Here is a 12,341-nt window from a genome sequence, read left to right as displayed (position 1 = left end):
ACACATGGGTTAAGAAAGAAAAACGGTACCGTTTAACTGGAAGTATTTTAAGGCCACGCGGCAAAAAACGAAAAAACATATCGCATCCAAACAGCACCTAATTAAACAGAGGTTACAGAGCCTCCACCTCGAGAGCAAAACCGAAAGTAAGCTTCGCTTCTATGGCAATACGCTGTCGCTCACTCATTTCCTGTTTCAGACGGTAAAATCACTTCTCACTTCTCAGTTTTCTTTTTCCTTTTTCTTTTTTAGTTTGCGTAAATAAATAGTTCAAGTTCTCTCAATGAAAATGTTATTTGATTGCAGTTGTAAACCTGAATTAGAGGAGAGAAAACTGTCGATGTTCACGCAAATCAATAATTTCGCTGAATCGTCCCTGCAATACAGCAATAGCAATGGCAATCTCAAAAGCGAAATTATGCGAATGAAATCGCCTGAGGCAAGCGCAACCTCTATCCTTCAGAAATGGGTCGATAATGGCCGCGAGGTTACAATCTCTCAGCTCAGATACATCTCTAGACTACTGGTGCAATCTAGGCGCTACAAGCATGCACTTGAGGTTCGTTCTAATAACTGTTTTAGTTTCTCGCTTTCCAATTCGATACTGTAGTAGGCCTAATATCCCTTTGGAATGCAATTCAAGAAAATTCTCTCTATTTTGTCTTGATTCTCTTTGCAATCCTGATTCATACTTATATGACATTGCACAATTAAATGGTTAGAAGTGGTAGATGTCTGATTTATCAACAAATAGTGGAAAGTGTTACATTTTCAAGATACATTTTCTTAACAGAGTATTAATGTCTGAAGGAAAACTCTATCTCGCCATCTTCTAACTTGCTATTAGCAATTACAAGTTTTTTCTTGTAGGAATTTTTATTACTTTCTTCTTTATGCTCACTAGATGTTTGTTACAATTATTAGGTGATTCTGTTCGTCTTTGGTTAACTTATGTGGCAAAACATCTTGCGTTTCTCTATATGTAGTTCTGTTATTTTGTTAATTTGCAGATAGGCACATGGATGGAAGCTCAAAAAGGTTTTCGCATGTCAGCAGCAGATCGTGCCGTAAGACTGGAATTAATCATGGAAGTGCGAGGTTTAAAGGAGGCAGAAGAATATTTCAAACTTATACCTGATTCTGCTTCAAAAAAAGCTGCCTCTCTTCCTCTTCTTCATGGCTATGTAAAAGAGAGAGACATAGTGAAAGCTGAGGCTTTGATGATGAATCTGAATGGCTTGGGGTTGATTGTGAGCCCTCATCCATTTAATGAGATGATGAAACTTTATATGGCCACGTCAAATTATGAGAAAGTACCCTTAGTTATCCTGGAAATGAAGAACAATAAAATACCATTAAATATTCTCTCCTACAATCTTTGGATGAGTTCATGTGGTGAGGCATCTGATGTCACTAAAGCAGAGATGGTATACAAACAAATGGTGAATGATGAAAACGTTGAAGTTGGATGGAGCACTCTGTCCACTTTGGCCAATATTTATGTAAAGGTAGGCCTTGTTGATAAAGCTCTTTCATCCCTTAAAAATGCAGAGAGAAAGCTCTCTACCAGTAATCGCCTTGGTTACTTCTTCCTTATTACACTATATTCCTCATTGAAGAATAATGAGGGAGTTTGGAGGCTTTGGGAAGCCAGTAAAGCCGTTGGTGGAAGAATTACATGTTCCAACTACATGTGTATACTGTCATGCTTGGTTAAGGTAGGTGAATTTATAAAAGCTGAAAAAGTGTTTATGGAATGGGAGTCCAATTGTTGGAAATACGACATTAGAGTCTCCAATGTCCTTCTTGGTGCATATGTGCGGAATGGAATGATAAACAAAGCTGAGTCATTACATCTTCACACATTGGAAAGAGGTGGATGCCCAAATTATAAGACATGGGAGATTCTAATGGAGGGATGGGTGAAAAGCCAAAAGATGGATAAGGCCATTATTGCCATGAAGGAAGCATTTTCTATGTTGAAATATTGTGATTGGAGACCATCACATGGTATTTTAATGGCCATCGCAGAGTACTTGGAGAAGAACAGGAATTTAGGAGATGCAAACTGCTGTATTCAGGTTATCCATCATTTTGGTGTTGCAAGTTTACCACTGTATAAAATCCTCCTTAGAATGCACCTGCATGCACGCAGAGCACCTTTTCACATCCTTAAAATGATGGAGAAGGACAAAATTGAGATGGATGATGAGACTTCTGTCCTTGTTCAAGCTTTCAGTTCGCATGTCTGATATATCAGCGCATTGATGTTTATAGTGGATGTCTGCAGACACTGGTGGATAACAACTGACACCTTGTATAATACTCATCATGAAACTCTACAAACAATGGCTGGTATCCCATGGTATTTGCAGCCACAAATGGTGCTAACCAGGTCAATATAACTTTCTTCCCTTAATGTGGCATTCGGGCGATGGGTGTTAAAGAGGAAGTTTTTGATATTTGCTAACAATTTATGGCAAGGTAGTGCTCTTTTTTAAATTATGATTTTCAACCAAATTTTCAAACCAATCACCAACCTAAGTAATGGTCTCCGGTTCATGACTTCCTTTACAGATGTCAATACAGCCACAGGCAATGTACAGAACCAGAAGGCTTATTGTTTCACCTCCAAAGGATTGTCTTCCTTTTAGACCCCTTGCTTCAGCTTCATTTATAACTTTCTCTCTTCTTACCCCCTTCCGCTGTAAATGCACGCATGCTTGCCTTCATGGATTGGAATAGCATCTGGGCCACTTAATTGTTTAGACGGAAGGAAGAGTTAGATTTTGTAAGTTGTATATCATCCATTGTAAATTAAAGCTGACACATTGTTAAAGCAATTGAAGGATTCATTAATCATTCTGGTTTTGTTCCTTTTTTGTGTAAGAAAATAATCATATGACATTTGAAACACATCCAATCCAAGTCTCTCATCCGATATGCGTATGATTTCTGATAAACAAAAATTCACATTTTAACTTTACAGAGTTCTTAATGACTGAAGTATTGGAGCCACAAAGTTCTAATTGCAAAGCTGTGGAGTAAAATGTATAAGCCTACAGCTACAATAGAATAATAACGAGACATGAAAGCTAACTTCTTCATTTACCTTTTTCAGATGCAAACTTAGCCAGCTTATTCCGTCCATTATGGAATTCCCATATGGATCTCATGCAAGGAGCAAATAGTCCTGCATCACATTAATAAATCTTGTTTGGGAGATTGTTCTCAATATATTTATTTCCCTTTCCTTTTCCAGTTAATTCATGAGCATTTTATTATTCTGTTTCTCAAAGTTGTTTACTTGGTTTCATAGCTTCTCATTTGAGTTTGCTCACTTGTTAACAGGCACATTAGATTTATCAGCAGGCTCAATGACGGACTAGCCATCTGCTTGTATTTTTGGAACAAATTAACATTTATAAAGAAGTAACAGAGGTATCAGTTTCCCACAATCAATATCTTAACTGCTCTTATTATTTTTATGTTACAACAAATGCACAAAATGCTACTGCTGCGTAATTTAGCTGAGTTTTGTTTTTTGTTTTTTTTTTTTCTTTTTTTAATTCTAATTACATGATATTTCAGTCATCAATACAGCAGATTATTAATATAATAGAGCCAACAAGCAATCATGCACATAAGAGAGACAGTCACCATTAATATGTTACAATGAGGAGTGATGCTAAGGGCTAAAGGTTGATGATGAAGCCTTCCACAAATTGTACAACCCTTTTAGGTGTTCTTTCAATTTATTCCAGGGAGAGATAAATTCCTTGATAGCAGGAGCTGGAAGGAAATTGTCAAACCAAGTGTCGAGCAGAGGCATGGTTTCTGCATCAATCACATTTACACTCGCAATTTCCTCAACTATTTGAATCCATCCTGTAGCAATCTCCAAATAGCCTATTCTTTCACCTTCAAAGAATCTCTTCCCCTCCAAAATGCTTTCCAGAGTCTTCAGCTTCTCTCTTAACTTCTTTCACTACCTCATCCTTCTCCTCCCCTTCTGTGACAAATGTATGCATGATCACAGCCATGCACTGAAATAGAAGATGAGCATATCAATGAATTTTAAGAAGAAAAGATTTTAATCTTGTGTTCTACTATAGCAGTAAATGTGAACTTCCAAGAAAAATGCATGTCTGATAGTGTGATTGCTATTTGCTAGTGAATTTTCTTATTTTGGTCTTTCTTAACCAGTTCATCTGAAAACTTTGGTTTGAAACATTATATAACTTCAGTTCTCTTCTGCAAATTTAGCCCAGAACTGTTTCTTAGCTCTTTCACCAGGATCTATGTGAGAGGGCGGATTTTCCTTCCACTCTTCATTTATATATTCAATTATCACCATTGACTCTTGCCACAGGATTGCCATTGTGTACAGGCACAGGAACCTTTTTCTGAACAGGGTTGTACTGCAACAGCAAGGGATTCTTGTTTGAGAGATCCTCTTCTAGACGCTTATACTCCATCCCTTTCAGCTTCAAAGCCCATTTAAGGACAAAAGGACTTGCCAAAAACCCTAGCAATTTTTCTTCCTCTTTACCCATTGTGGACTTTAGAAGTGTTGAAGGTACTGCTGCATGATAAATTATTTCCAATGCCAACTTGGATCAGTGCTCTCCTATGTTCCAAACTTATCGCTATGACTAGTCGTACTTGGAAGCGAAAGTGATTGATACTCCCATTTATTCAAAATTTGAAAAGGAAACTATCTTAAAAATGGAAAAATAAAAGAAGATGAATAACCAGACCCGTTTAGTTTAGTTGTTTATGCCAATTCATAGCTGATATAAGAGCTGAGCTTTTTTTTTTTTTTTTTTTTCTCTCTTCATTCATGGATCCCGGACAGGAGGGATATCTTTCCTTCGCTGCTTGTTGGAAACCTATTGCAGAGCGATAAAATATATAAAATACGTAGCTTATAATTATCAACTCTAAAAACGAATCCATAAACAAATCAAAGACAACACCTCGAGAGCAGTAGAGAAATGAAATGGTAGAAGCATTTAAAAAAAAAAAAATTGTATAATTTTAACAAATTAAAAAATTTAACCTTCATATTTATTGCTATTTTTTAAAAGAAAAAAAAATGCACATACAAAAGACCAGTTCATTATTTGCAAGGAGTAAAGTGACTCATAAAAACTTGGGCCTCTTATGCACCTCAATAGCCACACTAATTGCCTCTAATACGGTCAAATAGGGGAATAACCCTCCAGTTCCTGCTATAATCTCAATTAGTGAAGCATAAGACTTTAGATTTTAGAATCACTTCAAAGATGATAATGCTAGTTTGACATTTCTTGAGATCCGATCGTGTATTGGTTCCTGCACAAAGACAATGTATTGTCACTTAATATCCTTTGCAAGCATTAAGGAACTAATTTACTTTGGATGATGTCAAAAGACGTCGAGGTATATTTGATGTAGATTACCTCTGTTTCTGGCATCTCAAATTTTGATTTTGTTATTGTCTCGTACAAGAAAATATATCTAGCATCAAAACAAGGTTAAAAATCTTTGTTAATTGGTATGGGAAATATAATTCACTATTTTTCAACATAAAGGTATGAAAATTGGTAAACATAAGTTGTCCCAGTTAGGAGTCCATTTCACCAAAGAATAAACAAATAAAATTTCTAGAACAGACAATCGAGGTTCTAATAGCCACTTTGCTGAGATCTCCTCAATCTCTAGTTAAATCAGTGGTGCCAAAGCTCAATACGGTGACATGAAACTTACCTCCATGATAGCTCGCAAACAAGTTCTTCAGGAGCATCAGGAAGGACCTAAAAATTGCATCAGCAGATGAGATTTAGCATACAGCTATACATATATACAAGATGAGATGCATAAAAACTAATATATTTAATTGGACTTCTTAGGTTGACTTGCCTCATCTTTGTATGGATCACAGTGATCCTTGAACCACAGCCGCAAGAACTCCTAAAAATGTCAAATTTAATTGATATATATATCATCAGTGATCAATAATACACCCCCCCCCCCCCCCCAACAAAAAAAAAAAAAAAACATAAGCATGAAAGATATTGCCACATGCATCAATTGAATGAACAGGTGAGATAAAAAGGCAAGCTTAAGCCGAAAAACACACCTTATCGACATTTTCAGGTTCCAGACCATTTTGAAAGCATTCTTCATAAGAATTGGCAATCCAGTATCTGCTTGAGTCAGGTGTGTGCACCTACCATTTCAAGACATGACAATAAAACTTATGTAAGGACATTATTTGGTCTAGATTGATGGTGCACGAGCAATTGTATGTTAACGTGTATGTATGTGCTATGATCCGAGAAAGAAAGAGTGAAACAATGAATTATTACAGTGAAAACAAAAAAATTCAAACCTCATCAATCAAAAGAACTGAACCATCAGTGCCCTTCCCAAATTCATATTTTGTGTCCACTAATATCAAGCCATGCTCTAAAGCTACACGCTGCAAGTACAAAGGAATGATGTAACTAGTTATATCGACCACTATACCAGCAGCCATTAAGCAACCATAAGCATACATGTTGTGGAAACAGAAATCCTCCTTGGAAATAGGATATTTCTCTGTACTAATTTTGTTGAGAACCATTATGCTTCATCTAAATCGAATCATGAGCAAAAAAAATTGTCAAGAGGAAAGGAATTCACCTGTCCATACTCAAATAAGCTCAATGCTTTCCTACTGGCTTCATCATAATCAGCTTGAGTCATTAACCCACGTTCCACTATCTACTAGGCAGATGAAGCAGATAAGGCACTTAAACAGCTTAAATAAGAAAAGGAGAACAATATTCTGTAAAGTATAAGCCCGTCATAGGGCATAAACACAACAAACAGAGGCGTTCATTTAGAGATATGACATAGAAAACAGGTTTTTTTTTCTTTTTTTCAAGACTCGGCCAATATTTCAAAGTTCAAATTGGAACAAACCTCCTCTGGAGTAACTGGAACATCATGATCTGCAGCCTTGGTTGTAGGAGTGAGTATATTCACAGCTAGCTTTTGGTTCTTTACCAGTCCTAAAACATGGTCATATATCAGCCCATTGCCTTTAAATGGTTAAAATTTTTAATGGAGAAAAAAACAATGATGAAGGAAATTAGACCATCTGGAAGGGCATTGCCGCAGTAATTTCGGACACCATTTTTGTAGACCGTCCATAGCGATGTATCAGTACTTCCAGTCACATACCCTCTAACTACAAATTAACAGTACAAGTAAGATCGACTGAAGAACTCATGCCCAAGAATCCTAAGCCTCAAACAACCAAATTTAACAAAATTGCAAGACTCTCTTACACATATGAATGTGTTTTTCCATGAGAAATAAACCGCCAAAAGAAGAATTTTAGAACAAATTTATGTCATTTGTGAATGTCTTTAAGCATGTTGCGCCATCATACAAAATTAAGTACATAAAATATTTTCCAAAGAAAATCCCATTACATCATTCACTATCAAGTGCTTATTTTATCCAAGCGTTGCCACTTTTTCATATCCATGGCATTGTAACTTTAACATAAAAAGTTGCTTAATAGCAAGTTTACAAGTCATTTTAGAATCTGTCATTAACCGAGCTATTTTAAATAACATAGAACTGCCACAGAATTGGTGAAAGCATGTTCAATTAAAGCCAGCAAGAAAAAGGAGGAATCTGGAACCTTTAGAATTACTCACCAACAAATTCAACAGGAAAAACTGAACATTTCTTTGCAATAGTAACATTTTCATCAGGGGCAGTTACAACCGCATTCTGAGTTATGTGTTGAGTTTTATTGAACCACCATAGACTTGTCTCGTTTAGAACCTGAGAGCAAGATAGTTATGAATTTACAAATAGTGGTTTTACCCTGATTTTGAACAATATCTAAGTTCAATCAACCACTGATCAATATACTCCTACAATTAGAAAATCAAAAGGAAAAAAAAAAAAAATCAAAGACCTGGCCTTTAAAGGGAATGGAGGCAAGAATTCTATCAAAAGCACTCTGCCGATCAGTTGTGACCAAAACAAGATAATCCCCGCCATCATATATATCTCTCACCTTCAAAATCAAGCTGCTTAGTCATTTTACAATCCAGCAAAACAATCAAGCAAGTTCTGTACGAATTTAGGATCCTTTTTATGCAGAAAAGGCAATGTAATCAAACAAAAACCTCAGAGAAAAACGTCAATCGAAAACCAAAGGTACCTTGCCTCTGGTTTTGGATTTAAGACCGGGAACCGTCAAATGAAGATTTGTGTCCGACAGACAATTAGACAATGAGCCTTTAATGGCGGCAAGGGCATCGTCTTTGCGGCTACCCTTGATTAAAGCATCGAGTGACAATTTTTGTTGATGAGTGTCATTCTGTGCTGACATAACTGATATTCTCGGGTATCTCTTCGATTTAGATTTGGACTTGGGTTCAAAGGAAGATTTTGAAGGGAAATTCGGATTGGGTATTGAAAGATTGGTGTTATTGAGAAGGGTTTTTACAGGGTTTAAGGCTCTCATGCACTGAGACATTTCTGCTGTTTTCTCGCTGTCCCTGTCGGCTTCTCTATGTTGTTTGTTCGTTCACATGGAATTCAACTTATAATGCGTAGAGGCGTAAGGCGTTAGTGTTGGCGTTGGGTTGGTGTTGGGTATTTGGGTTAGACCCGGATTTGTAAAAGCCATAGCCTTATATAGCGGACTTGTCGCTTCTTAGAAGAAAATATAAAATCCAAAACACTTTTTTGACTAAAACTACTACCTCAATGACCTCTCTGTGTCGCCCTCCCTATTCTATAATAAAAAATAAAAAAAAACAACTGATTTTTCCCCCTTATATTCTTGATTATGTAGCGTCTTGACCCATATATTGAATCCGAAATTTCTAGGGTTTCTTGTACCAATCCATTTTCAAATTCTGTTACTTTCTCGTGTCTGTTTCTATAACGAACCACCGATTTGTTTTGTGTGCATATATTTTTTTGCTTTTGCGGCAGAATTTACCAGTTTTGCCTCTGAATTCGAAGGACATTTTGACTCATAAGGTTTGTGTTTTGCCCTAATTTCTGGTTTTTGATTTTAATATATTTGATTATTTGGATTTTGATTGAGGAATAATTGACGTGTTTTTGATTGCTGATATTGCTAATGGAAGAAAAGTCATCAAACATCTTTTTAATTCGAGTGGTTTAGGGTTTATCTACATTGTATGTTACGAGATCGGAGCTTTGTTGAACGAATTTTGACATCAATTTATTTTCTTTCTGATTGTAGGAATGGAACCCTAAGGCGCAATGAAAATGGAACGATTTTGTTAGTTTCTTTCGTAATTCAATACATTTGATGTGATGAGGAAGAAGAGGAAAGGAAGTGAAACTGAAGCAAGCGAGGATGTACAAAATGAATTAACACCTACCCATGAGACGAAATCATCAAATCTCAGGTCCCATTATTCTCTAGAAGATTACAATAGACTAAAGAAGAGATGCAAAGAAAATGCTTGTAGCGAACCCGTTAGTTCTTGCAAAAGTAGGCTTGCAGGCATTGCTACCGCTCCACCTTTTGGTGCGTCATCATCCTTGGTGCCACCTGGAAGAGGTCTCAAAAGGAAAATTGGGTGCATAGATACTGCTACTCAGACAGGTAGAAAGAATAAGATTGAGGATGACTATGTTGCAGGTGCCACTATTGGTCGTGGCAAATTTGGGTCCGTTTGGTTATGTAAGTCCAAGGCAACTGGAGTAGAATTTGCTTGTAAGACCTTGCGGAAAGGGGAGGAGACAGTCCATAGGGAGGTGGAGATAATGCAGCACTTGTCTGGCCATCCTGGGGTGGTGACATTGCATGCTGTTTACGAAGAGTCGGATTGCTTCCATCTTGTGATGGAATTATGCTCTGGGGGACGTTTGATCGACCAGATGATGGAAGAGGGTCAGTATTCGGAACAACGGGCTGCTACTATATTCAAAGATGTGATGTCAGTTATCAGTTATTGCCATGATATGGGAGTTGTGCATAGAGATATAAAACCAGAGAATGTACTTCTCATGAGATCAGGAAAGCTAAAGCTAGCTGATTTTGGTCTGGCCATGAGAATTTCAAATGGCAAGTCTCTCAACCTAACTTGCATAATGTTATTTGCTATCTATGACATTTTTGTTTTTCTCTTGTCAACTTACCTGTATATTTTTTAAGCACGGAGTTAAAATGGAAAAATTTGATATGTATATCCAGGAAGTTGATAGGACAAATTGCCAAAGTACGCACATCAGGCAATGCAAGAAAGCAGGATGACAGGGTGTCTCGAGTATATTTTGGTGTTAGATGTCTTTGGCAAGCACAGTCTTTAGGAAATAAGTATGGTGAATTATTGGAGATAGTATTGTGTCTTTCTTTTATTTTCATTAAAGGAGTTTAATTTCATGAATGTGTATGAAAACTAATATGAAGAGGCATTTTGTCTAGCTCCAATTATGTGTTTTTGTTCAAGAAGAAAGCTAAAAGATTTCTCTCTTTTTTATTTAGCTACAATTTTAACATGGAACCAGAAAAAGCCCTTGCATGTTATTCTAAATCGGGCGGTAAATGTGGAACATATCAGAGCCATTCTCTGGTTGCATTATACATAATCCAATGTTTAACCTCTCCGAACATAAACTTACTACTTTCTTTTTTTTTCAATTAGGAGTCCATTCACATTTACTTCTTGTGGTGTAAGTAGAATTTATAGCTTTCTATGACCCTCTGTAAACTTCCCAGTCAGTCAACCTTCTAAATTTTTGTTTATTTTTAATTTTTTTAATTCTTTTTAGAAAGAATTTTTGCAATACCAAATATTTCTAAAAGATGTTAGAGAACTGCTTTAGGAATTTATATACCAAGTTAAATTCTACGTCCTTTGTGTGTACATTTTGTTTATACTCTCAAAGATTTCCTTGTGCAATTGAATGTTGAATGCAGGTCAGACACTGTCTGGTTTGGCTGGAAGTCCAGCATACGTTGCCCCAGAAGTTTTGTCTGGCAATTATTCTGAGAAGGTTGATGTATGGAGTGCTGGTGTCCTCCTACATGCTCTCTTGGTTGGTGTTCTTCCATTTCAAGGGGACTCCTTAGAAGCTGTTTTTGAAGCAATCAAGAACGTAAAGCTTGATTTCCACGCAGGATTATGGAAGTCTGTATCTAAGCCTGCTCGTGATCTTGTTTCAAGAATGCTGACTAGGGATGTCTCAGCAAGGATAACTGCAGATGAAGTGCTAAGTAAGTCCCTTATGCTTTAAATTTCTGAATATTACAAACTGTATCTTTTTTATCCTTTGACTGATTAGTTACCCTGATGCTCCAGTATGGATATTGTGAACTATTCTAACCTCATGAGTATGCAAATGATGATATTTTTATCTCACGTCCTTTTCTCACTCGCATTAATTGTATTCACTTTTAGCCAATTAAATTGCTAATCAAATCCTTTTTTCTTTCCACATGTTAATATCTTCTTATTAATCTCCCATATACCATTCCGTTCGCAGGTAGCAACTGCATTCCCGATTTTTTTTCCCCTCTTCTTTTTGGTTGATCCCACTAAAGTGATCATTGAATTGGTGTTGGTTCAGGGCACCCATGGATTTTGTTCTACACAGAGCGCACATTAAAGATGCTGTCTATCAAATCAAAATTGAAGAATCAAGTTGGACCAACTCCTTGCCGACCAGAGGTACATGGAAACAAAGTAGAAAGTGGCTCTCCTGGTGTGGATTCAAATAATCATTCGCCATCCGATAGTCTAAGCAGCAAGTCAGAAGAGCAGGATGAATGCGGTGTGGTGGATGCATTGGCGGTGGCAATTTCTCATGTGAAGATTTCAGAGCCAAAGAGGAGCAGAGTCTGCGGGCCTGCAGGCCCAATAGAGCAGCAGCATTCATCTAACCTGACAGCTAACAATCTCTGTAGAGCATTTTGATTCTGACATGCTAACAACATTTTCTCCACTGTTTTTTGAAGCTGGGGATTAAAATTAACATGCCCTGGTGCAATATACAGTGGGCAATGAAGGTTACAGGTCGGCTTAGCCATATAATTTCAAGGTGGTGTTTTATCCTCCAATGGATATGACTGTAATTGTTCTTATATTCGCAAACTAACCTAATAATGGTTATACCCTGATAAGAATGAGGAAATTTATGTACAGTTTCTTCTGTAAATAACATTTTAGCGGGAAATTTTATGATTTAGGTTATTTCTTTACACTTATTTCATGGGGGCTATTTTCAGTGCTTTGCTAAGTTGGTTGGATGTAACATTGCAAGATTACTCTATAAAATTGCTCGTTTGATCCTATGCGGCTGGG

General features: G+C 36.9%; 4 protein-coding genes across 7 annotated transcripts; 2 read left to right on the top strand and 2 right to left on the bottom strand.

Annotated features, from left to right (window-relative positions):
• Positions 1-50: 50 nt before the first annotated feature.
• On the top strand, positions 51-4,109 carry LOC105630668 (Tetratricopeptide repeat (TPR)-like superfamily protein). 4 transcript variants are annotated; one of them, XR_001046689.4, is made up of 5 exons: positions 51-202; positions 307-559; positions 1,011-2,791; positions 3,352-3,441; positions 3,592-4,109. XR_001046689.4 is itself a non-coding variant. In XM_012212556.4 (3 exons), exons 1-3 carry the CDS (start codon positions 162-164, stop codon positions 2,250-2,252), a joined length of 1,536 nt encoding a protein of 511 aa, XP_012067946.1. In that variant the 5' UTR covers positions 51-161; the 3' UTR covers positions 2,253-2,916. The 4 variants fall into 4 exon arrangements, 1 of the variants encoding a protein (XP_012067946.1); XR_002284021.3 differs by having other exon boundaries at positions 3,122-3,441; XR_001046690.4 differs by lacking the exons at positions 3,352-3,441; positions 3,592-4,109 and having other exon boundaries at positions 1,011-2,484; positions 2,578-2,916.
• LOC105630991 (glutathione transferase GST 23) lies at positions 3,689-4,920 on the bottom strand. Its single transcript, XM_089725997.1, is given in 4 exon segments — positions 3,689-3,976; positions 3,978-4,046; positions 4,220-4,363; positions 4,365-4,920. Coding segments are annotated over 4 exon segments (693 nt in total). The 5' UTR covers positions 4,557-4,920.
• A 128-nt stretch (positions 4,921-5,048) lies between these two features.
• Positions 5,049-8,663, bottom strand: PUR7 (purin 7). Its single transcript, XM_012212558.4, has 12 exons — positions 8,213-8,663; positions 7,964-8,065; positions 7,698-7,827; positions 7,127-7,219; positions 6,952-7,040; positions 6,670-6,750; positions 6,377-6,466; positions 6,125-6,214; positions 5,905-5,955; positions 5,752-5,798; positions 5,445-5,502; positions 5,049-5,337 (listed from the first exon to the last, which is right to left on the bottom strand). The coding sequence occupies exons 1-12, from the start codon at positions 8,528-8,530 to the stop codon at positions 5,278-5,280; spliced, it is 1,209 nt and encodes a 402-aa protein (XP_012067948.1). The 5' UTR covers positions 8,531-8,663; the 3' UTR covers positions 5,049-5,277.
• A 94-nt stretch (positions 8,664-8,757) lies between these two features.
• Positions 8,758-12,244, top strand: PEPKR2 (phosphoenolpyruvate carboxylase-related kinase 2). The gene is made up of 4 exons (XM_012212557.4): positions 8,758-9,042; positions 9,272-10,102; positions 10,958-11,254; positions 11,608-12,244. The coding sequence occupies exons 2-4, from the start codon at positions 9,346-9,348 to the stop codon at positions 11,952-11,954; spliced, it is 1,401 nt and encodes a 466-aa protein (XP_012067947.1). The 5' UTR covers positions 8,758-9,042; positions 9,272-9,345; the 3' UTR covers positions 11,955-12,244.
• The last annotated feature ends 97 nt before the right edge of the window (positions 12,245-12,341 follow it).

Source organism: Jatropha curcas, chromosome 9, assembly GCF_041381405.1.
Source record: "Jatropha curcas cultivar XTBG-Jc1 chromosome 9, XTBG_Jcur_1.0, whole genome shotgun sequence".
NCBI classification, from domain to species: domain Eukaryota; kingdom Viridiplantae; phylum Streptophyta; class Magnoliopsida; order Malpighiales; family Euphorbiaceae; genus Jatropha; species Jatropha curcas.
This window is presented reverse-complemented; position numbering and strand designations above follow the sequence as displayed.

What these genes read in the sequence shown, in the direction of transcription:
- LOC105630668 (XM_012212556.4), top strand. Translation starts at nt 162, where the DNA reads ATGGCAATACGCTGTCGCTCACTCATTTCCTGTTTCAGACG. An exon ending in CTCATTTCCTGTTTCAGACG is followed by an intron (nt 203 to 306) that starts GTAAAATCACTT and finishes ATTTGATTGCAG; the next exon opens with TTGTAAACCTGAATTAGAGG. An exon ending in GCTACAAGCATGCACTTGAG is followed by an intron (nt 560 to 1,010) that starts GTTCGTTCTAAT and finishes GTTAATTTGCAG; the next exon opens with ATAGGCACATGGATGGAAGC.
- PUR7 (XM_012212558.4), bottom strand. Translation starts at nt 8,530, where the DNA reads ATGTCTCAGTGCATGAGAGCCTTAAACCCTGTAAAAACCCTTCTCAAT. An exon ending in GCTTATTTGAGTATGGACAG is followed by an intron (nt 6,467 to 6,669) that starts GTGAATTCCTTT and finishes TTGTACTTGCAG; the next exon opens with CGTGTAGCTTTAGAGCATGG. An exon ending in CAGTTCTTTTGATTGATGAG is followed by an intron (nt 6,215 to 6,376) that starts GTTTGAATTTTT and finishes TTGAAATGGTAG; the next exon opens with GTGCACACACCTGACTCAAG.
- PEPKR2 (XM_012212557.4), top strand. Translation starts at nt 9,346, where the DNA reads ATGAGGAAGAAGAGGAAAGGAAGTGAAACTGAAGCAAGCGAGGATGTA. An exon ending in GGCCATGAGAATTTCAAATG is followed by an intron (nt 10,103 to 10,957) that starts GCAAGTCTCTCA and finishes TGTTGAATGCAG; the next exon opens with GTCAGACACTGTCTGGTTTG. An exon ending in AACTGCAGATGAAGTGCTAA is followed by an intron (nt 11,255 to 11,607) that starts GTAAGTCCCTTA and finishes GTGTTGGTTCAG; the next exon opens with GGCACCCATGGATTTTGTTC.